This window comes from Hippocampus zosterae, chromosome 9 (genome assembly GCF_025434085.1).
Source record: "Hippocampus zosterae strain Florida chromosome 9, ASM2543408v3, whole genome shotgun sequence".
Lineage (NCBI taxonomy): Eukaryota > Metazoa > Chordata > Actinopteri > Syngnathiformes > Syngnathidae > Hippocampus > Hippocampus zosterae.
In genome coordinates, this window is record NC_067459.1 from 11,443,491 (window position 1) to 11,468,847 (window position 25,357).

The 25,357-nt window shown below is 40.4% G+C and overlaps 1 protein-coding gene across 3 annotated transcripts in view; it reads left to right on the forward strand.

The window, feature by feature from the left end:
* The window catches only part of LOC127607580 (neurexophilin-4), a 117,615-nt gene that overhangs the window by 47,633 nt on the left and 44,625 nt on the right, over positions 1-25,357 (forward strand). The window contains exon 1 of one of the 3 annotated variants that reach the window (XM_052076029.1): positions 5,407-5,612. The exons of 1 other annotated variant lie outside the window; for it this stretch is intronic. In XM_052076029.1, coding sequence (XP_051931989.1) covers positions 5,523-5,612 — 90 coding nt within the window. In that variant the 5' untranslated portion in view covers positions 5,407-5,522. Of the gene's footprint in view, positions 1-5,406; positions 5,613-8,222; positions 8,738-25,357 lie in introns of those variants that run through there. One more of the 3 variants, XM_052076030.1, reaches the window with a different exon arrangement.

Sequence of the window (25,357 nt, forward strand, 5' to 3'; positions counted from 1 at the left end):
GGCTGCTTGAACTTGCTTTTATCACCTCTTGATCGATGCAACCACCATGAATCTCAAACAGGCATCTGACAACCTTGTCATTTTAGCTATTATTACCTCTGACAAGGCTTAAATACGTGTCAACTAAAATGAGTTGCAAAAGCTTTTCTATTTTGTAAACCATTTTGGCTAATCACAAAGGTACAGTGCGTGCGGGTCGATCGCATGACATCATTTACCCTTTACTATGGCAGCTTCAAAGAGTGTTCACCAATTTCCGTCAGTCTCACATTGCATTTCCGTAGAAGAGAAAAGTGGAGCGGCATTTTTGGACTGCTCATAAAAACTACGCCATAGACTTCAGGAACTAAAATCTCAGTTGACTGGACAGCAATCCTTTTTCTCACAGCCGACTACAAAAGCAAGAGCAGCCACTGAAGTCCTTCCAAAAGGGAGAGACAGTAAAAAGAGGGATTGAAGCAGTTCCCTTGATTGTTGTTCTGAGACTTTACAAGCAAACTGGAAATATAATCTTCAATCGAAGCCCTACAGCAATCGAGAATGACACTCATGTCTTGCAATGAAGCAAAACATACTTATGTGGCTCCATTTTTGTAGACAGGCGCACGTGCACAAAAACTGACGTGTTTTCATTTTCGTGATTGGGCAAGACTACTTTACCGTGTCTGTGAATCTGCTGGCTGGTTTGGCAGACCGAGGACGTTGTGTCTTACATGCCCCTGGCTCACCTGGTAATTTGGTGACAGAGAGTAGACTAAACCTTAGACTTAGACAACCAACGCTGGATACAAAGTGCTGTACATGGAGCATATCGTATATACAACAATAAAATCTGGATCTATTCTTGGTGGTTGCGCCTTCTCGGCAGAACGCTTGTTCCAGCACAGATTTTGATTGGGAGGAATGTCAGTGCTGGACAGACCTGGGGCGCGTGTGTTTTTTGCGCCTGTAATGGGCAACATTTTTCACAACCCCGTTTTGTTCAGTGGAGATGTCGGCGCTGTTGGACAGTCGGCGTTGGTGCGTCTGGATGGACGGCTGCTGAAGTTGAGGATGAGGAGAGAGGAGCGTTGGCGAAGAGCGCCGATGCGTATTTGGAACCGTGAGTCGCCGCTTGGAATTGAAATGGATTTCCATGGGACAGGAGAAGTGAACCAATCTCTTTTTTCGTCAATGGATGCTACAGCTTCTTGTTGACTTTGAAACTTAGCTTGTAGCCGACGTGTGCACATTTTGAGCATGACGTCTCTGATCCACTGGTTAAAGGACACTTTGATTCTCTCCTCTTTCATCTCAAACTGCTTCAAACAACAAAGCGTGTGATGGAAAAGTGGTTAGAACTGCATGACTGTCCGTGTTTTATGTTATGTGTTGTGTTTATTATTTTACTTTATGTTAACTGTTTTGTAAAGCGCTTTGTTACAGCTGCCGCTGTTGTGAAAGCGCTATATAAATCAGCATGTATTGTATTGTCCGTCAAGCCATAAGCAAATTAGCATTAGCAGCTAATCAGATGCTACGGATCTAGCGTCAGTATCTACACACATAGACATTAGGTCCCTCTTGTCCGATCGGAGGCCAGGATGATGCTCGGTAAGCCAATGGCAGAGCAGCTATGAGTATGTTGAGTCCAGGAAACTCGCAGCTGTGACCGAAATAAACATTGTTCACTATGTAAACCAGTGTGGTGTGCTGCTGCTGTTTCCAAACAAAGCAGTAGAGGTCGCTGTTGGATTAGACTTTGTTGTAGTGAATGCCTTTGTGAGGCTGGAGCAGAGAAAATGATTTTGTATAACGCAACAGGGGGGTTTTCATAGTATGGGGTGCAGGAGAATGGGAATTGTGTTAATGCATGAAGATTTTTTCACATAAGGGGGTATTTTCGCCCATGTAGGTTTCGTTCTCGAGGAGTTTCATTGAAACGAAGACAGTAGAAAGCACAAAACACTAAAACTAAGAACAAGTCTGAGTCATGCTGAGTCAAAAGCCAAAGAATACAAATAAGTCATGAGTTTTAAAGATGTCAAAGACTGTGTTCATGCCTCTCCACTGCTCAATTTAAAGGGAATTAGTTGAGGCACTTTCACTGGCCAGAAAGAGAATTGGATGTGTTCACTCCCACAATGGTGCAAACATCCATTTTGGACTGTGCCCCTCTATGAAGGTACCAAAAGAAAGATGTGCAAATTTAGGATGCATGTTGTGGAAGATTTGCACTGGCTATGAAAATAGGGAATGTGTAATTAACCCTCCAAAATGCACCTTCTGTTTAGTTTGAGGCATGTTTTTTTGTTACAGATTTTTTTTTTTTTAAGAAAATCAACATTGAGTGTGACAAAGTTGTTTTTCAGAAGTGTGGACGGGTTGATCACATTGATTTAGAGATGCATTAGCCAATGCTGGATGTTATGTGTACAGCCTTGGTGTGACTGGAGTTTGATGTATTACAAGTATTTCTTTTCACCAGGTGGCATTGACGTTGTACATCATCTGATTTGGACACATGAGCGACTTGTGAGTGGAGGTCACACAGTGTAATGTAAAACCAACATTCACTCACAGAGTAATAACACCAGACTGGATCGATCATCATGCAGTCCATGCTGGCTACGTGCGTGTGTACGTGTGCGTGTGTGTGTGTGTGTGTGTGCGCGCGCGCGCGCGTGTTTTTAAATAAGCCCCAATCTAGATGTGATGCAGTTTGAGAATACAGTAAGTCGATTTTTATTTATTCTAAATTTTACTTTCAGTGCGCTATGAAATGGATAGCCAAAATGTGGGGTGCAAAAGTTTACATTGTGTGCAAGTAATCAACAAACGTATGTATTGTTGCTGCAAAATAGACATTTTGTTACATTCTGTATGTAAATAGACAGACAGGACTTACGTTCAGACCTTGTCGGGTGAATTGAAACATTTCTTTGTAAGTATGTTAGGCAAAGTAGCATCCATTGTTCCTTGTCAAAGTAATCGTATTTGATTGAGTGGGGTGTGGTTTACATTCATTTCCCACATGACTTCTTTTCTTTTAACCATTTAAACTTTGCATGATTATCTCTGTTGTGTGTCAAAGTTACAGAACATTTATTTGCACTTAACAGGGACTTTACGGGTGTAGATCAGAATGGACGGTCAGACATCTAAATTAATAAAACATGAATGCAAATACAATGTCCCGTTTTTTCAGGTTTAATTGCCGTATGCCAACTAAATACAACTGCAACATGATCCCTGACAATTCCCACACTCTCTTCATCCCAGCATGCCCACCCGACACTGTCACACACAATTCCGTCCATGTGCACATTATGTCCCGTCCTGACGCACATCATCCCATCCAATTATTCCACTTCTCCCCGGTGCTCCCCATTAGCACTCCTCTGCCATTCCCTTGTCCTGCAACAGTGCATTTGAATGACAATGCCGCACACCGGCAATATTCATTCGCTTACTCTGTCGCTGTCCATTCTGAAGCCCCCTGCAGAAGAAGGGAAAACAACGCTGGCTGGTTTCAGACGGCTGTTGTGAAATGACAATTTGCACACACAAAGGGCTCCATTACTGCCAGCTGACCTCTCGGCATTGTACTCGGCAACCACCCGATAAGATATCCAGGCGTGTGTGGATATGCTTCGGTGTGTGTCATTCCCTTTCGGGATAATTTTGCTTCCCGTTTGCGTTATGCTACTGTTGCACGGTGCTTTTTAACCTGAAAAAAATATATAGCACAGATGTAGTTTCTATCCACAACAATATTACACCCTACAACAATTGCCACTCCCAGATGAAGTTTCCCATCAAACTAATTATAAAACAAAGATAATAACATCTTGTTTTCAACACCAAAGAATAAATAAATGATGGAATATGAATTAAGCAGCAAAATCCACCTGTTTTTAGGCATCTCAAGGGGCAGCCATTTTGCTACTTTTTGTCAACTGAAAATGACATCACAGTTGCTCAGGGCTCAGGTAACAACCACATATGGCTCACCTCTTTTCTGAAGCTGAGACATGATTGGTTGTTCTCCGAGTCCTGAGGAACTATAATGTCATTTTCAGGTGACAGCAAGCAGCAAAATGGCCGCTGCATGAAACGGACAGGTGGATTTTACTGCTCGATTCAGATTCCATTAACACAATATTCATCAGACTGCCGTGTTCTGACTAGTAAGGTTACATCGGGCATATTATTTTTGGGGTGAACTTCCCCTTTAAGCATTTTAGACTGTACCTCAGTTGGCAACTCTACAGTCCACAATGTTAGCAAAGCTTTGGGAACATGTTGCTGTTCTTATAGCATGAAATGCTAAGCTAAGTACTAGTAGCTGGCTCTTAGCTTTAAAACAACATTTTTCTTCATTGTACCATGTTCTAAATTATTTACTCAATTTTAATTTATATATTAAGCACATTTCAAAGTTTGTGCTTTGTGCAAAGTTTTACTGAAGTAAAGGAGTTAAACAAAAATGTCGTTGTTGTTGTTTTTAACCCAAGTATCTGTGCTTCGACTTAAGTACAACGTGTGAGTACTTTTGCCACCTCTGTTCTGCAGGCGTCTGGGTGGGAGGCGGAGAATAATGGCAGCTGGATGATATTTGTGAGGGGAGATGCAGAGATTCTTGTTCATTCATTTGAGTCTCGCTGAGTCGCCGGCGCCGGCGCTAAGTGGAACAGGGACATGGAGCAGCTGAGCGAAATTCAACTGCCGCTTCTAATGTGGATCATGAAATTGCACTCGCACCAGGGAAAGCAGCTTGGCAATGTGTGTATGTGTGTGTGTGTGTGTGTGTGCGCGCGCGCGTTTGTGTGTGTGTATATTTGGTAAGTGGAGGACAGAGCTTACTGCTGAGGGCAGCCGTGTTTACGTTCTTGGAGTCCTGCTGCATTTGATCGACATTTTCGTGCTTGAGAGGAGATGAAGAAACAAATGTTATTACAGCAGGTAGACTGGACCAAGGAGAAAGTTTGGAAAGAGGAATTTCAGGACTCAAAGCAAGGGTAACATACGTCCTGAATCTCAAGACCCTGTCCATATCAAACTAAAGCTCCAGAATAAAGATATGGAGCTGATGTCTCGAATCTTAAATGTCTTCCCTTGGCAAGTCGAATAAGGTCATTTTTTGGTGGGTTTGTAAAAAAAAAAACAGTTGTAAGCCCACAGTCTGATTAGCTAGGAATTACAGAGTTTGAAGAAAATCTGAGAATCAGGCGCAGCTTTACTGTCAAGTATATACTGTATGTGTTATACAGAGGTGACAAGTCTAATATTGGATGTATGTGTGTACGTCTATTTATTTGAATCTAAACCTTTATGGTCGTGATTTTCTGTTAAATGTCGGTAAAATTATTTATATACAACAATGTCTCGCAGAGTTGATTCGAATACGAGCAGAGTTGCTTCCATTGACAACATATGGAAATACCTGTACAGTAGGTGCCGTTACGCACCAAAGATCTGCAATCCACCAATGAACCAAGAAGAAGAAGGAGAAGGAGAAGGAGAAGAAGAAGCAGAAGCAGATGCCAAGCATTTACAGACAGGAGGAGGGTGCAAATTGCTTGGATTGGATTTTACCCTTGGCTACAATGCAGAGCAGGATTCTGGTTAAGGTGAGCCATTTTAAACTTTAAATGACTTAAACTTTTTGGCATTTTAGGAGTTAAAGAGCTGCAGGCAGCCACTGGTGCTCCCGCTTACTCTACTTTTAGAGTTTAATAGATTGGCAAATAAGTGTATGAGACATGTATGTTGGCAGCAACCGTATGACAGTGCACTCCATTTACCATTTTAATCACATTGGAATTTTTATCTTTTGGATGTGTCATGTTTTTTTTTTGGGGGTGGGGGGGGGGGGGGAATGGCCAGACTGCAACCCGGTGAAATTGACTGGCGGAAGTGATGACGGAAACATGCTTAACCTGACAGACAGACCGACTCATGATTACAATTTCGTTCAGCTTGAAAAAATGACGGACTGATGATGACGCACCTGCAAAATTTTGAAAAATGACTACCTGTGTGTGTATGTGTGTGTGTGTGTGTGTGTGTGTGTGGTATACAGTATATCTATATAGATATACTGTATATAATATACATGACAGTGTATAATTAGAAGCATGTGTCCTCACTGAAGTGTGTGCAGTGACAGTTTGTCACACAGGGAGGCAGTACCGTGTTGCACACACCAACGCACACACACTTCAGCAAAACTTTCAGTCACACCAAGCATTCAGCCCTTCATTTTACACAAGCTCTCTAACAATCTCGCGCCCATCTTACAGGACTGTATAAATACAGGACTGTATTTTTCTTAGTGAAAAGCATTTTTCCAAACTCTTGATGGTGACCCTTGTGGGACTACAGTCATGTCATACCGGGATTCTTATACGGAAATATATATTGTTGCAACTCTCAAATCATGATTATTTTTATTATCTTTTAAATTATGACTCTTCAACTACTAATTAATCTATTACGACTACAACTGTGACTACTTCTACTGCTATGATATTTCTTCGTTTGCAATTTTGTTGACCTAAAAATTAGGTGAGCAATCCTCCCTTGAATGAGGCGCAGTGCGATCAGAATATGGGAATGTGGCTGCTATTTTGTGTTTAATACATGCATATGGATTTTGGCAGGTTTCAAGTGATTGTACGGTGGCCTTAAAGGGGCAAAAAGCCAGTGTTTGCAAATTGTAACTTTTCACACAACAATGGACCACAAAACGGGTTTTGTGTTCCATTGTTGTTTGCAAGAAAGAAGTGGCAAGGGTTAAGTCATATTTTGGGGCGATTAAAGCTTGCTGTTTGTAAGATTGGCCGGAGTTCAATCTGTGCTTCTTTTTTTTGTGTCTGTTAAATAGTTAAGAGTGTAAGAAACGTAACAATTTTAAACAAAGTCTGATCTCAAGTGGCTGTTGTCACTCCATATTTATTTGTCAAGCCTCTACTTCTTGTAACTCATTGCCCCCCCCCAGCCCCTAAGTTTAAGAGTTTTTGTGTGTGCTTTATTGTTAGGTTTTTACAATTTTGTCAGTGTGATATTATTCTTATTCGGCTGGTCAAGCCTCAACCAAATGTTCCGTTTGACAGATTCCCCCCCCCAAAAAAAAATCTGTCTGTGCTTGAATGTGCGGAAGAAACCAATGGATTTAGAATTTGATCAGATGGTAGTTGCTTCAACTATGGCCACTTTTTTTTTAGCCTGGTCAAGGCTCAACCAGTTCTAGTTTTATTTTATAGATTCCCCACGACCCCAAAAGACCTTTATCGGTATCGGAACACAGATAAAGTGTGGCAGAAACCGATTGATTTTGAATACAATGTGTTCAAAGATGGTTCGATACACCACCGATCGTAATATATTCTCGTGCAATGATTCTTAAAGTGCAGTGCATTGGCTCCCTCTAATGGTGAGCGCAAGAATCACTGCCCAAGGACAGTTCAGTCGTATTTAACTTTTTAGAGCAGTTTATTTGCATTTCATCTTTTAGATGTGTTTGTTTTATTTTGATGGTTATTTTGGTACAATCACATCGTGGAAAACGTTTATTTCCCCCATATTTAAGCACAGAGTTAATGTTTAAAATGCACAGAATGTAACTCCCAATCAAATAACAAGCGTCAACAGCAACCATTAATCAGGCTTCATGTGTAATCTAAGCGGATTTTAAAAAATGTCTTTACTCTTTTTTTTTTTACTTGAACATCAGATTTTTTTTCAAGTTGGACTGAGAAGGGTTGTGCGATTACGGGTTTTACGATGCCTTGTTATGAAGCTATTTGGCGTCTTGGAAACAATAAACCGAATCCTTAATTCAGTATTATAACATTACATTTTTTAAAATGAAAACCCATTGTGCTGTAGGAAAAAAAGCTGCAGAAAATATTTGGAATCAGTACAAAAATAAAAAGTCATCTCGAAAACTTGACTCGCATATCTGATTAAAAAAAAAGTCAAACAAATTTGTTGAACAGTAATATTTGTTTTGGTGCAACTTTTATTTATCTATTTATTTATATTAAACTTGTACTTGATGTTGATGAAAAGTTTGAGAACAACTGAGTGCAAAAGTACTGGAACAATGATGAGCGCCTGAATTGCTAAGCTTGGCTCTCTTTTCGATCTAAGTAGGCTAAGCGGAATTCTTGCATGTCCACAAAGGCCGTTTTCCTTTTTGGATGTGACGCACGCAGGTAGAGAGTGAGGAAGAGGTGGGACGAGAGAAAGGAAGGAGGGAGCGTAAGAAGTGATGAGCAGTATCTCTTCTCCTCCTTCCAACAGCCACTCACAACCTGAAACCTCTCAGGAAGCGCGCACGCCCCTTCCAAAACCTCAGTAAATATCCAAAACCTCTTCGCGCAAAACTTGGCGCACGACATTCGCCGATGAACGCAGGCGGACGGCGCGGATGTTGCGCGTGAGACCGAGAGGAGCCGCAAGACACCCAAGTTGTCGTTCAATATAGCGCGCCGAGGAACGTCAACAACTTTAAGCCAACTTGTCACCCCGGCTGGCTGGAGCAGTTCGGATTGGCCGGACTGCGCCGCCGCCGCCGCCAACCGCCTTTTCCCGTCCCTCCTCCTCCGCCGCCGCCTCCGCCTCCTCCTCTTCTTTATTCGCTTCGTGTATGCGCAAACAAGGAAGAGTTGAGTTGCGTTTGTGAACGGAAGGTGACATGCAGGTGCTCGGATGGACCGCGCTCGTCCTCTGCCAGTGGATCCTGCGTAAGGTGAGCTCATAGAGTCGCCCATGTCGCTCGTGCGTAAATGCGCATCAAACGTGCGATGATCTTAAATGTGCTGGAACGTACGACAATATCATTAGTTTTGACATTCATCTAATATCTAATCAAACACTCGTAAACTGTGATATTGATTGGCGTTTTTCCCCTCGCTGTTTAAAATAACCCCCCAAACCATTTTAATGCATCTACCTTTTTTACGTCACAAGTTGTTTGTTTGCTCTTTCCCCAGTCTGCGTTGGTATTTGAACTAAAATCCCGTTCGTTGTGTACTGCTTATCTTAAGTATATGAAAATCTGCGAAACAAACACAATTCTGAGTGACAGCGCTGTAGATCGAAAAAAAAGATGAGTGTGGAGTTTAGGACCAAAGCTGCTCGCTGCCTAATTGTGTCTTAATGATATTGAGATTTACAAGACACTGCACAGGTACACATTAAGTCCAGTAAGTGTGATGGCTATGTCATGTATTGCATAAAAATAGCAAAAGATTAGCGTGTTTACAAGAACCGATCAACTTTGGACTTTAAAAGAAATGTTTTTACACCATTGCAACAACATTTTCAGCCATTTTAATGCTTTTTGAGGTCTAATTTCATTTGTATGTCAATGTCATGCCATACATGTGTTTTTGTAATACTGTTTTGGAATTTTCCCAAAACATATGCAAGTTTCATGTCTGTCCTGTCCTGTTTGGGCACCCTGGATTCTATGTACTGCACCCCGCCCCCCCTTCTCCCTCCGCATTTATCTATTTATCTATTTGTGCTGGCAGCCACTTCCTTTCTTTTTTTCCCCTCCTTCTGAAGTTGAACGTGCCGCTGGCTTGCTTTATTATCTCCGTATCACCACTGCTCAAGTGGAGTTTAGTTTGGCTCTGCTGCTGAATATGTGAGGTGTGTGGGAATGTGTGTGTGTTTATGGTTGGCTGGTGGTAGGGATGCCCTCATATCATGAATGGGCTTTTGTCTTGACGAGTTAAACTATAGAGACCTCGAGTAGTGTGTATATGTGATGGAAATGTATCACATGTTCTGCAAAGTGTTCTTTTTCCCTTTGTTACATCCTTCTCTCGCTCTTCCATTACGGATAATTTGATTTCTGACGCGCAAGAATTCAAAGCACTCACAAGTATCGACGAGTGCATCCGAATGCACGACGGGTGCCTTTGCTTTAAGAGAAGTGAGAAACTCTGAAGATGTTAAGTGTGAGCTCTGTGTTTCAAATTGAGTGCGCTGTCTGATGCCGCATTGTGACTTGAATGGCATTGGGATTTTTTTATTTATGTATTGCGCAGGAGTGTCTGTTGACTTGTACAGATTTGTGAATATTTAGTTATTGCATCTAAAGACTTGTTTGCTCTTATGAATACATTACAATAACAATAACATTCATCACAACCTTGTGGAGCTGAGCATGATATATAGTCACTTCGAACTTCGCCAGCCATGCAATAGCAAAACTTGTGTGATTTAGCATCACTCATCAGGCTCGTGTATGTCGTTGAAATTTGGTCGCAATTGGACAAAATCTTAAAGGTGAGTTTGTTTTTGAAAAAATTGTTAAAATAGACAGACGCATGACACCAAAATGGAAGAACTCTTGTTCCGTTTACAGCATGACTTCTTGAAGTTTTTCTGTCTTCTCATGATCAACCAAACTGACAGTCTTCCTGTTTGTTTTCAGATTTGGCTTCTTGAGACTTTTTTTGGTGGGTCGACTCATGATCGACGTGCCAACCAAGTTTTGTGCTGCAAAATAATACTGATTTCGGAGGGTTAATTTTGAAATGATTGACGGGGGTTGTGAGCGACCTTGGCAAAATTTCTCATTATAGTCGTCCACACCTACTCACCAAAACTCAAATTCATCGCCATTTAGTGTTGCTCATCTGTCTCATTCATAATATGTACTTCAATTTGGTAGCAATCTCAAGGAAAATGTTGCCTTTGAAAGCTCTAAAAAAAAAAGAGGCAAAATGACCCTGTAGGGATCACTTACAACCAAGAATGCCAAAGTTCTGCATCTTTGACAAAATTGCTCGGACAAAATTCCCTTTGAAGGATGCATCAAAATGATACCAAAATATCCTCCTTGTGTCTTTTCGCGCATAGCTTCTTGAGACAGTTCTGCGGGTCTCCTTATGAAATTCATGTCTACCACATTTAAATGTTGCTAAATCAGACTGGCTTCAGGGGGCCAGTGAATTTTCATGCCCCATTCACCCCGCTTTTGCTTTTTGATTACGGTTGACAATATGATGAGTTCCGTCTTTAGGTGCTCCACTTTTTATGCAAGGATTATGAAGTGAAAAGTTGAAATGAAAGGAACAAAAATGTGAGCATCAGCTCGTTTGATTTGAGCATATATCATGTTAATGGGGAAGGGTGATTTGAAATAAGAGCATGGTTCTGGAACAAATTGAACTTGTACCTCAGGACACCACTGTAATGTTGGAATGGACAACCCCCTGCCCCCCCCCCCAAAAAAAAACAACAACCAATGCTGTCATTTTCATCCACCAGCGTGCATTTGTGCTGTATCTGGCGCCTTCTGTAAAATGCCGTGATCTCTTACCTGTATATTTTCCGTGTATTTTGTCTTTTTCACATTCGGGCAACTTTGTGAAAAAGTTTTTATTGAGAGCATCCAGCATCTGACTCCACCGCTTTTCCCACCTTGTGCTTTTTGAAAGCATATCTCCTCCAACAGCACGACGCAAAGTGGCAAAGATGTGTGAAAAGCTTCTTTGCCTTTTTGGCGGTCCCGTTAGGAACAATAGCATTAGCCGCCATCTCAACCTGACAAAATCCTCTTACTTTATCCCTCCCCGGTGTCCCTCCCTAATTCTTTTCTTCCTTCTCGTCCTTATAAAACAACAAGCAAGTGCATATGCCAATGGATGTATTATTACAACGAGCGAGTGACTTTAATTTCATTCTGTGTCTATATGGGGATATTAAAAAGTTTCCACATACATATTCAAGGGCGGTTTTTTTTCTGATGATGCATATGTAAAAAAATGAACCCAAAATAATTCATTTAAAAACTTGTCCCAGCATTAACCCTTTCATGCACCCTGTAACCTGATAACATGATAAGCAGTCCACTGTAGTAACCACTGTCCCTGAAATGGTTAATGTGACCTAAAACCTGTACAACTCAAAAAAAAAAACCACAATAAAAATAATTACTAAACAAAAAAGAGAGGTAATGCGGTTGCAAAAGTGTGCAGACTCTCTCATGAGTGTGAGCGTGACTGCGTCCAGAATTAACCAAGTGCATTGTAAAGTGTCTCTGTTAAAATAAAGTTCAGATGTTCTAGCCGGCTTTTCCTGACATCTTTGTGGATACATCTTAGCACAAATCGTGGTCTGCCTATAGTCCTGAAGGGTATGTTTGGAATAAACACAACGCTGCTCATCACCAGGAGAAGACCAAACCCACATGAAGCGTGGTTATTTTCTTTAGCTGGGGCCTTAGTCAAGGTGGAAGGAGCTTTTCAAAATAACACCGTGACCACAAAATCTTCAGGTTTCTGCTAGAAAGTAAAATATGTCAGGAAAAGCCCTTTAGAACAGTTGAACTTTATTTGGGTCAGTGGTATTTAAAATGGTGGCAGTGTGTGCTGCCTCCCTTTTTACATGAGTTTGAATTTGGGTGGTTCGATTTGAACACAGCCACCTCTCCATTTAGGAGGGTGTGCACACTTGTGCAACCATGTGGTCACTGTTTTTTTTTTGGGTTCGGGGGGATTTTACAGGTTACAGGTCACATTATTGGGGAGAAAAAAATTGAACAATGATTCATCTTGTTTTTTTAGCCACTGCACCAGATTCGGACTGACAGTTGTAAAATGGTGTCACAAACGTAAAAGAAGTTTAAAAAAAATAAGTCATTGCACACAGTTTGCGTATTAACATAAAATGTAGGCGGTTGACATTTGGTGTTTTAAAAAACAATTACATATATTTTTACCCCCTCTTCTGCAAACGGGGGTCTTTCTGTCCGTCTGCGGATTCTGTCTCACGGCCCACTTTCCACCAAAGCGCTGTAATCTGTGTAAATGACAGTGTATGCTCATTCGGCACAGAGATTTGATATGTAATCTGCGGAATCATGACGGCAGAAGCAATCACATTTACCCACCGTTATCAGCCCAAATTGTGCCCACGCGTCAAGAGTCTTTCCTTAAGCTTCAAAGGGGAGGAAAAAAACATAAACGTTTAAATGGTTTGTTTCAATTGTTTATGACATGCTTTGTTTCGTATTAAGCACCAAACTACATTTAAAGTCAACAACAACATATACAAGCCATATGAAAAGCAAAACATTTGGTCATGTCAAAGTGAATCTTTTAGATGCCGGATACTTTCCTGTGTCACAGAAAGGGCACGTTTTTCAATCACGATGGCACTTTGATCAAATTCAGTTTGAAAAATGTGAATTGAATTAATAATTTCCCCACATTTGGACCGTTCCACTTTTCTCCCCCACGTGGCATGTTTGACAATCCCGTTGCTTGCAACATGAACAATTTCACCTCAAGCATTTGTTTCCATCAGCCTTAAGGAGACGGCAGTTTAATTAAGCATGGAAGATGACGTACCATTTATTATAATCAAATATAATGCTGCAATACAGATAGCGTCTGTCAGGTAATTAGACCTCGATGCCAGAAATATGATAGATGGTTATTTAATGAAAATATGGATTTAATTAAAAAGATACAAAATGTGTATGCCACGCTTTCAGATATTCCAGCGCCGAGGTTTCCATGTCTTCCTCACAGTTGAGCGGTTTGAATCTCGACTTCCTTCCAGTGTTGATTCTACATTTGTTGTCCATTGTGGATGTGCAGCAACCATTTCAAGAGTTGACATGTAAAAATCACACATGAACAGTATATTTCAATACAAAGTGTATTTTGTTTTGCAAACATTGCCAACTTATTGCTAGCAGTTAGTGGAAAACCCCATTGGCGAGCTAGCAAAAGTTAGCATTAAACATGACAAAGGATTTACCTTCAAATAACAAATATTTACATACGAATGCTGTAATAAAACATACAGAAAGGTAGTAGAGCAACACTTACAGGAATATATTCTTCTAAAAACCAGTTCCAAGTTTAAATATGACTTTCTACTTCTCGTCTTTTTAGCCTCGTGTACGTGTGTATATCAGTGCATGCACTGCCCCTAAGAGGCCATGGCGCACACAGCAGTAACCACAAGTATTTATTTATTTATTTAGTTTCATAATCGTACCTTATCGATTTTTTTTAAATAAAAAAAGGGCATTCTGCTGAGAAGTACAGTACATACAGCAGACTCTCTCCTCCGTTGTGCGAGTTTGTAAAGATGTCTCGTACCCACGGTGCGTTCATTGCGCTATGGTTTTCGATTCTGCTCCTCAGACTCAGTTTCTACCAACCCTCGAGTAGTACCGAATGAAAGTTGCATTTGAGCGTGTGTTGCTTACTGTCTCTGTGTCCTTTCACTTCCATGTCGGGCAGCACAGCCCTCTGCCCCTAGTTGCCAAGGAAACGGCATAGTGACATCATTCGTAAAATAATTCTCTTCGTTTAAAAAAAGGGGCAGCTTCACACGCCTTGCAGAAGAAGGCCTTTTCCCCCCCCTCTCCTATCTGTTGCAACAAAAACATTATTTCTTATGGCCTTCACTTTCTCCACATTGTCAGGCTTACTTTCAAACACAGTACTGTATAACCATGCCACATTTAATTTAAATGGTTTACTATTTTTCACACCCATTCAGGAGGCCACATTCATTCAATCGTCCTTGCTGAGGTCTTACCAAGCTTCCAGGGCTGTGAAGACCACATCAGCGCAATAACATCACTTTATTTCTCATTTCTTCAGCAATTGTGTGTCTTGGGTACAACCTGTCCATGAAGACTGACACACATAAGGAGTGAATACGTATTGTCACTTTTGGAGAAATAATGTCGAAGATATGAAATCATTTCTCAATGTCTTTGATAGAATTCAGACTTGAAGTAAAGTAAAAAGCTTCAGCTGGCTATTTACTTCATTTCGTCGTTCGTGAGTTTAATAATAAGAATGATTACACAAAATCCAGGTTTAGCCAACACTTTACGCGATCAGGGTTTTCGGGGTTTGATCAGCGACCAGGAGGTTTGAAAAAAACGATACTCGGTCACTAATTCGATCAGAAAATGGAGCAAAGTCTAAACGACTTGTAAATTAACTTACTTTACATTTGACTCCAACCAGTAGGAATAGTTATGTGGTTTTCATAAACTAAGTACCATCAACTTAAGAAAAAATAACAATCGGTGAAAAACATTATTTTGTTCAAATGAACCAAGTATCAACATCATAGACAACAGTTGTGAGCTGATATTTATCAATGCATGTACCAAACCAAATACAGACAAACTTCATGACAACTTTTGAAAATTGACCATAAATGTTTGTCCTGAACTTGTTTTGATGAAGTATCGACCTATTAATTCGATTGAATCAAACTCGGCGTCGGATCGTGGCTTCTAGATGTAGGCCTACAGTAAGACATCCGGCAGTCAGGGCAGGGCACACATATTGAGATGGGCAACCTTTCTCACTTTGTCTTTGAGTGAGAATTTCCCAAGCTACCTTCACTGAATGAAGTCAAGCAAACGTATACCGTAGGTTACCATTTCGCACTCAACGTTCATTCTATCAGTAATTCCATTTCAACATTCAACTCAAAATCTTTTCGCTTACAGCATAACGGTGCATAATCATTATCTAATAACGGGTCATAACAATGTCAAACTTGAAGTAAAATAGATCATACTCACCAGAGAAGGTTATTATTTGTAGACGCACTCCATCGTCTTTTGCTATTAGCGGTGTTGATATTTAGAGTTGTGGTCGCTGTGAAAGTGGCAAATGAATACTTTACCGCTAAGCCGGCCTGCTGGAAACATTCTCTGACCAAGTTTTCTTTTTCGTTTTTCCCTTTTTTTTTTTAAAAGTCTCCCTTGAAAATGAATTTCTAGTCAGGTTCCCCTCCCAGCTTCATACATTGAATACCACACGAGTTGCTCTGAATCAATCAGAGGAAAGGTGATGACCCACCCGCAGGGTTTCATGCAGGTCCTGAATCTGAAATCTGATTCTTAAAAACAAAACAAAACAAACCAATTTATCGTTGTTTCAACAGTACTGGGCCTGCAGTCCTGCGTCTCCAGGCCTTGGGAAGTTTATGCCAATATAGCAACACATAGAAGCCGAAATCCGAATCCAGACAAAAAAAGAAAACGATAACCCACAAACGACTTTAAGCCGCTTTAAGACGCGCTGCCAAGACACACGGCATTGAATGAAGACAAAAGACCTTTGGAAGTAAATGCAAATAATATTGCACAAATATATACGAAGTTTGAAAGGCAGGTCAGTGATTTTGATCATATTTAGGCCTGCAGATAAGGCCTTGAAGGCCCTGACAAAACTCTCAGAACGTATGGTATGAGCATTGATGATTGTCCCACAACAGATTTTGGGAACCTTCTGTCTGTGCGGTTATTTATTTATTTATTTATTTATTACCATACTTGACTGATGTTAACTTTGATTTTAGTTTAATTTTCAATCAAGTTGTCATCCACTCATCTGGCCACTTCAATTTACTTCTTCTTTGCGTGAAAAAAAGATGTGTAAATAGCGCAAGGTATGCAGCCAAAGAATGAACAGGATTTTGTCAAGAAAAAGAGCGGTTATGAAAAGCAGTTATATATATATATATATATTTCCCTGTTTAGTTTCAGACGCGCCTCCAGCTGTCTCAGTCATCTTGTTTTGCTGTGGATTGAGGTGCTTGTGAATTCCAGTTGGTGGGATTTCATACAAAAGCAAATAATGTTGGCGGAAGTTTATTTCTTTTTTGAATTTTTATATTGGAAAGGAAAATATGGAAATGTAGTGAGGCTGACAGTTTGAATACACCCACTCTCGCTCGTCTGGGGTTTTTATACAAATGAATGTAAAACGGTGCTGCGAATTACAGCACGGTGCACAATACAAAACCGTGCCTTGCAAGTGTTTTGCCAGCTGAATCACAATTTGTTCCTGCGTCTCTTATCAACAAGGAAACTCAGGCGTTCTCTCAAGTAGATATTATCGCATAATGACAGTCTTATGTCACTTATTTCAACAGGCAGACATTAATTACAAACCTGAACACTCATTTCTAGTGTCCTCTGTGTCATAGCTTGGCCAACAAACAACAGAATTTAGCAGGTGATGAGACAAAATAGAAGCACTGTATTATGTTCTTTTAATTAAAAACAAATTACGCAGCACAGTTGACAATCAGAAAATTCTTATTTTTAAAACGTGTATTAAAAAAATTTTTTTTTCAACCAAGTCAAAAAATATTTAGGATGAAAGATGTAAGGCATTAATTGAAAATAAAAATGAAACCCAAAACAATAATAAATACATGCATTAAATGTATATAAATGCATATAAAAATGTTCATTTAATATTTGAATATTTACATATGTGTGATTTAAACATGAACATGGTTTTATTGAATTTAAGGTTCAGGATAACCCATTCATGCACCCTGTAACCTGATACAGTGAAACTCCTCTACAACGAAATCATGTTTGCAGCAAGACATTTTTCACAACGGGGTTTTTCACTGCAGCAAATTTGATCTCAGATGTAAACACACACACACACACACACACGTGTACTCTTTTTTTTTTTTTATTCCAATAGTGCATAAGTACGTCGGCTTCACAGTGCAGAGGTACCGGGTTCGATTCCAGCTCCGGCCTCCCTTTGTGGAGTTTGCATGTTCTCCCCGGGCCTGCGTGGGTTTTCTCCGGGTGCTCCGGTTTCCTCCCACATTCCAAAAATATGCATGGCAGGCTGATTGAACATTCTAAATTGTCCCTAGGTGTGAGTGTGAGCGTGGATGGCTGTTCGTCTATGTGTGCCCTGCGATTGGCTGGCAACCGATTCAGGGTGTCCCCCGCCTACTGCCCGGAGACGGCTGGGATGGGCTCCAGCACCCCCCGCGACCCTAGTGAGGATCGAGCGGTACGGAAGATGAATGAATAGTGCATAAGTATGAGCATACACGTATTTGACACTTCATATAGTCAGTGTATAAAGAAAAAAAGGTGAATAAATTGCGAAATTTACGATCAGCATTCACTTTCACTGACATCAGTTTCTTGGATAATGTCTTTTATTTTGCTTCCTCCGTCTTTCATTTGATCACTTTTACCCTCTCTTCCAGCGTTAGAGCTCTTCTTGTCTTAGCTGCTTGACATCCAAAGTTTTGTAGCCATTTTAGCAATGCAACGTTCTTGCTGCGTCTGAAACCAACAATAACAAATACTTCCTGGACTACTGTGCATGTGTACACCAGTGTGGTGGTTGCTGTTGCCGTTTCCGAACAAAGCAGTAGAGGTCGCTGTTGGATTAAACTTCGTTGTAGTGAATCCCGTCGTGAGGCAAGAGCAGAGAAAAAGATTTCATATAACGCAGCCGGGTTTTTTTCGTTGTATGGGGGAGGGAGGCAGGAGAGTAGGAATGGTGTTAATGCACGAAGATTTTTTCACACTAATGGTTATTTTTCTCGCCCATGTAGGTTTCGTTGTTGAGGAGTTTCACTGTAACATGATAAGCTGTCCACTGTCGTAACCGCTGTCCCTGAAAATGTTAAGACGATGCCAAATTCTCAAAGGGGATATTTGACTTTATTTTGACATGAGGTATTTTTACCATTTATGTCATATACTTAATCTTGTCGTATTATAGAAAATCTTTCATTCCACTTTGGCCCCTCTCCTTCCCAACTGTGACTGAGTACAGTAACTGAATGCACGTAACATCGAGCACAGAGCAATTTACTGTCTAGAAGCTTGAATATTTTACCAGCAGCACTATGTGGATGTTTTTATGTTTTTTGGTGTTCTGCTTGTCTTTTAATGCTGCTCCTTAAATCTTTTGATTGCCCCTCGGGGACAAATAAGTGTTTTGAATTGAATTGAGTATCAGTGAACAGGCCTATTTTACATATCAAAGCATATATGGAGAATAGTTCACTGTATTCTAATTGTGCCATATGTTTATTTGTTAGGACTACTGGTATAGGGAGGAGGCAGTCTAGGAAAAAAAAATGCTAGTAAATCTGGTGACCGGTGGTTGTGTTATTGTGTCTCATGCTAAATGTTATCTTGGTCGGCAGCTGTAAACAACTCGGTACACTCACCATCATCCGACCTTTTGTTGTTGTTTTTTTTCCACATTCACAGCAGCTGTTGGAAGCGTGCTGATTCTTCAACACTGAAGCAGGAAGTAGTTGAAGTTCCGGTACCAATTGGTACCTGCCCAACAAGGGCCTTGGCTGGTATTCCAATGCTTCCTCAAGGTCTGTTTTTTGTTTTTCCATCCGATCCTGAACTTCAGTGAGAAAGAAACTGGGCTGCTCATCAGAGCACGCGAGACAGCCTTCAGCCGGAAAAGCAGGCCTGCAGCTGTTGCTTGGGCCTCATGAGGTTGGCCCGGTTGGAGCCACTGTCCCAGCCGTCAATGGTGGGTTGCGCTGCATGAGGGCATAGTAGAAACGAGCGGCTCAGATGAAGTCAAGCAGCAGTGCAGTGAAGACTCATGAAAATTATTGATTAATGCACCATCCCTATTTATACTTTAAACTATTAAAAAAAAGTTTTGATCCTAAAACACGATTATCATGTCAATCTCAATGCAGTATTATACAGTCATGTAGACACAAATTTAGAGTATTTCTACCTCTCGTAAAACCATAAGTTATCGAGCAAGATTATACCTCACATCACCTCAGGAAGTGAAGAATACTTTTGCCGTTTGCAAAGCCCAACCTCTTTTAAATTCATCTTCAGCCTGAACTTATTTGAATGTCGTGATGAGTCCTGAGCATATCCAATATCACCTCATATGTCCAGAATCAAAATATTCTTTGATTGTGGCAACAACGTTTACATCGCTGGTTGCACTTTGTGTGTGTGTGTGTGTGTATATATATACACACACACACACACACACACACCTTGGCTGTATCCGCGGACAAACTTTATGATGTCAGTCAGTGGTGTCAGTCTGTTAGCTAATGGCTGTATACCTATGGAAAAACGTTAGCATTGCTAAATGTCTCAAGACCAAACTTCACATGCACATTCTTCCTGCAATTTTTTTTTAAAACAACTGGCACAGTATTTTCAATTTTGTGGTGATGTTAATGGCTTTTCCTCATTGTAGCTCACATGTAATGTCAATAAAATCCCAAATATATATATACATATTATATAATATAACACTTTTATATTTTCACAGGTCAAAATTGTCCCTAGGTGTGAGTGTGAGCGCGGATGGTTGTTCGTCTCTGTGTGCCCTGCGATTGGCTGGCAACCAGTTCAGGGTGTCCCCCGCCTACTGCCTGATAACAGCTGGGATAGGCTCCAGAACCCCCCGCGACCCTAGTGAGGATAAAAGCGGTTCAGATGAAATGAATGAATTAATGAATATATTTTCACAGGTTAAAGTGGAAAACCCAATGGCATAAATTTAAAAATAGTTGTGCATATGAATTTTGGTTGCTATTGGTCACCATGTAGTCAGGCTGAGATGATAAACCCGCCACGGCCATAAAAAATGGGCATCATTAAGATGTGTTGAATGTCGTAATAAAACATGCATTAAATCACGAGTGAGTTTTTTGGAGAGTGGGAGGGGCTTATTTTAGTGGTGACATCATTTTTCCGAGTGTCGATGTTCATTGTCCCATTAACAAAAGACAGGAAGATTGAAACATGCCTGTGGAGCCTTTTCTGCAACATGTGGAAGAATGTCTAATCTGTCCAAGAGATCATCTCTGTCTGACCTATGTGACTATGTATAACTCTGCGGTATTAACTAGTTCCATCTAAATATGTGTGCCGGAGTACAGGTGCATCGGTCGATGCTGAGTTAGGACACAGTGACACAATGACCTAGCTTAAGTCACCCATAAAATTATTTCTGCCATCAAGGCCTTACGTAACACTGGATACATCTGAACATGAGCATGGAAAGGTGCATACGCAATCTTTTTATGTGTATGCACCCTTTGTAATTGAAACCCCCAATCTGCCCTCGGTCAGCATATAAAAGCATCCGCGCCTACTTTGTCAATGGACATGGCACCATTAGTGCAACGGCAGTAATATTGTATCTATACGTGTATGAGTGTGACTCACCTAAAAGTCTCACTGCAGAAAATTGCTGCCCGAGAATCGCCCAACTCCAAATTGCAAAGGCCCCGAGGAGGCTGCAAAAGAAATCAATTTGGAAATATTTCTGGTAATTGGTTTGCCGTAAGGACTCACAACGATAATGGAACCACCACAGGGGGAAAAAAAAGGACATTTTTCTAAAGCGAATGTGCAAATACACTCGGTAAAAATGAAGGCTTTATCGAATGGTCTTGATTATGCCTACGTCGGCCAAAGTGGGAGAGACAAAGTAGTGGATTGATGACAAACAAGTCACACTGAGGTATAAAGACTCGAGAGTGAATGCTCTGCTTTATATGATAAAGGGACATCGATGTTGTGGTGTTGGTTTGGTGTTGCTTGGTACCGTCAGGGAAAAACATGCTGCATTGCACGGAGGGGTAGCAGTGAGGTGAAGGGATGGTGGGGTGCGGTGGGGGTGGGTAAGGGGGGCGCTACCATTGTCACACTCACAACAAAATATGATTGTTTAATTCATGAAAATAACTTTGGTGCGTCTGGGTTTTACAATGAATCATATAAAGAACGAATTTTTAATTTAAAAAAAATACGTTGGTATGTATCATAGTATTTGTGTGTTGGCTATGTGCCTTTGAGGGGCGTGGCAAACCGACAATTACTCATCTAAAGGGCAGTAACTTGCCTCACGATGGGATACGGGTCACTCGCTTGTACAGATAGATGAAAATTTGCAACTATATATTTGTTATTGTTTATATGGATTTGATAGCTTGAATCAGAATACACATACTATATAAAATATGCATTGGTCATTTGATTAACATGGTTTGGTTGAAAATATTTTACTATACGTTTCATTCTCTTTAGTTTTATATCTCATTGCAAGCAAGAGAATGAGAATTGAGGAATATTTTAACATGTACGATGGCATTTATTTATAATATTATTGACTGAATATTTTGGCAATGTGTTTTGTTTCTGTTTAATCAGCTTAAATGCATTCAAAGCATTAAAATGGTCTCTTTCGACCAGGATTTTCATCTATTGCAGGCGGGTCTGGAATGTATTTCTCGTTGACTTCAATGTACTGTAAACACCTCAAAAAAAATGATTCGTTATAAAGCTGCGATATAGCTGGGACACGATCGATTAACCAAAACCTAGCAGTGGTTTGGAACATTGGGAATGGACCAGAAAAATATGCAGGTACTGTATCAAAACATGATCACATGTAGTCTCAGTGTCACAGTGCTTGTTTGTGTTGTCCTCTTTAGCATGACTTCATAAATAAAGCAGCGGGGGGGAATGGAACTGGGATAGGAGTGTGTGTGTGTGTGTGTAGGGAGGGTGGGGGGGGGTCGGTGTTTGAAGTGGTCAGCCCTACTTTGGACGCCTCCGCTAGTGTTGCTCCACTTTTGAGGCGTCCCATGTCATCTTCTTTGTGATGTGTGTCGTGTGCTAATCCTTCCTTGTGTTTTGTGACATCCGAGCTGGAGGCCGAGTGCAGCTTTTGGAAATAGATCACATCAGAGGGGACCCTTGGCTCTCGATGAATGGGCGCCATGTTTGTTTCATACATGCATGATGAAGTGCGGGGTGCGGCATGTGTCGGGAAGCCAGCGGTGGCGTGAAGTCCCGTTGGTCAGTGCGTTGCCGAGTCTGGCTTCTCCCTAGGAAGAGGCATGCTGCGTCTCATCTTTGTGCTAGTTTCTTGACTATTGCGCATTCTAATGTGTTGTGGGGGTCTCACTGATGGAATGTATGAAAAGTACACACAGTTATGTTTGAGTGCATGTCGACTGTGCAGTTTCGAGCCAAACATAGGGAAGGGTAGTGTTGCTGTGTTTTTTTTTTGGGGGGGGGGGGTTGTTTTTAATGGCAAAGACCGGGAAAAAGTGTGATGCTCAACATGGAACCAGAAATGCAACTGACTGCAGCAACAAGAAAGTGTCGGCAGGCTGCTGAGTCCAATTTCAGTGAAATATTTCATTGGCTAACATTTAGATGTACAAAGGAATTTTTCCCAGCCGACACCATGTCCCACACACAATTCCTGAACGTTGACCCATGTGTAATTATGCAATCTATGATCCTGAAAATATTATCTTATGATGCATGTTTTTTTAATTAAAAGGTAAAACAATGAAAAATTGCATCCAATTATTTTACAAATATGTGTCATGTTTAAATCTAAATTGAATAATAATCATTCATAATAATCATTATAATAAAATCAAGAGTACTGTATTACTCAAATAAATAAACATTTAGCAACAAAAAAATATTGTTTTGATTTCCACAGTACACTCAGGTATCAATAATTATGAAAAAACTATAGTAATAATATTGATAATTAAATAATGAAAATATTGAAATTTCACATAATTGATTACAGTATCTTGAAAAACACAATACTATATTTCCATTCATAATTATTCAAATCAGTAATTATGAAAGAGCAATGTAATATAATACAATAACATATTCGATGCAGTAATGATTGTCGGAAATTATGGACTTCATAAGGAGTTATAGGATCTTTCAATGACCTAACAGTGAGTAAAATACATTTCAAAAATACAACACAAATACCCCAAAAAGCCTCTGTCTATCATCTTGAGGGTGAATAAAGTAAAGAAATAAAATGAAAAGTAAAATAAAAATGCTTAATTTCTGCCCATCGATGTTTATAATCACAGCAATATCAGCCAGTTTAAAAACTTGTCATTTAATATAAATATCGTACATTAATATGTAATCAGCCTCTAAACAACAATGTGTTGAAAGCAAGACTTCATTCATCCATTCATAATCTGAACCGTTTTATCCTCCCTAGCGTCGCGGGCGCGCTGTAGACTTGCCCAGCCGTCTTTGGCCAGTAGGCGGGGGACACCTTGAACTGGTTCTCGGCCAATCACACGGCACACGGAGACAAACAACCTTTCACACTCCCAATCACACTTGAGGACAACGGAAGTCACTTCTCCATATTTTGCCGATTTCTTCATTACCTTTTACCTTTGCAATTATTTATTTTGCATTCTCATCAATAATAATCATGACATGTGCTCCGTTGATATAGTATTAATATGAACTGCGGCTTGGTAGGCGGGGGAGCCTTGGGCTTGCTCGGCACGACGTCGTATGATTAATAATCACCCACCTGCAGGAAATATACAGAAGAGGATTTTGTGCACGTAATGAAATATTCAAGCACAATCTGAGTCACGAAATATCATAACTCACTGGTACAGGAAGCTGAGAGAATGCTCAGGGTCAGCGCAGCGTAAGTCCCCCACCGTAGATGCCACTCTTGAGGAAGGATGAGGCTTTTTATTTATTTGATTTGGATTTTTTTTTTTTTTTTGGTCTTCATCATTTTTCATATTCTCAGCATGACCTGTACAGCATTAATTCAGACACGGTGGTGGATTTATTGGATGAAAAGAATAAGATGCTTTGCTTGGATGCTGACATTCTATCTAAGCCTCAGTATGGGCACACGCGCTATATTCAGAAATAACAAGGTGCTGTGGAAATCTTTGAACATGTGATCTTGCCGTGGATTTGTGGTGCTGTTTATTTATTTATTTATTTATTTTGAAATAAAGATCACATTCAGTCTTGTTTTGGATCTATGGGGGATTTTATATACTACGTGAGATTAAAGCTGTTATTTGTTTTTTGGAGGGTTTTGTTTGTTTTATTTGTTTCTTCAAAGAGAATTTGGTGAGAATTTTGTGCTGATCTGGATAACGGTAATGATATTACTGATTTCCATAAAGTTGCGTGGGGTGGTTTTAATTTGAATCTGGAAATAGGTGCTGAATTAACGGATTTTCTTGAACTTCCGTGACATACGTTTGGATAAAAGTGTCAGTTTGATCCATTTCCATAAAATTTATCTGGGACAGTTTTAGTATTGATTGAGATTTTAACATTCAGGCTGCACTTTTGGTGGAATGATTACCAATCAAGTAAAAGTGGGAAAACTTGTTAATTGAGGCACTTGTAATTGTATACCATTAAAAAGGCCATTTTCAATAGGCCCCATTAAATAATAGTGAAAGGTCAATCAACAGCAATACAAAGGAATAAAAAAAAGGGCCCAGTATTTATTCGGCCCAGTCACAAATCTGTGAGTGGCGCTCCGCTTGCTCTGCTTTATTGATGCTTTCCTGGAAGCCGATTGGCAAGCGGTGGAGAATTTTGACGAACGTTGAGCACTCGGCATGAATGCCGTCCTGCCTGCACTTTCCTCTCGTTCGTCTTTCATCTCCCACCTTTTGTCTTCACCCGCCACCTGCCCTGACGAGACCAACGCAATCCAGCCTCTATCTCTCTTCCCACACC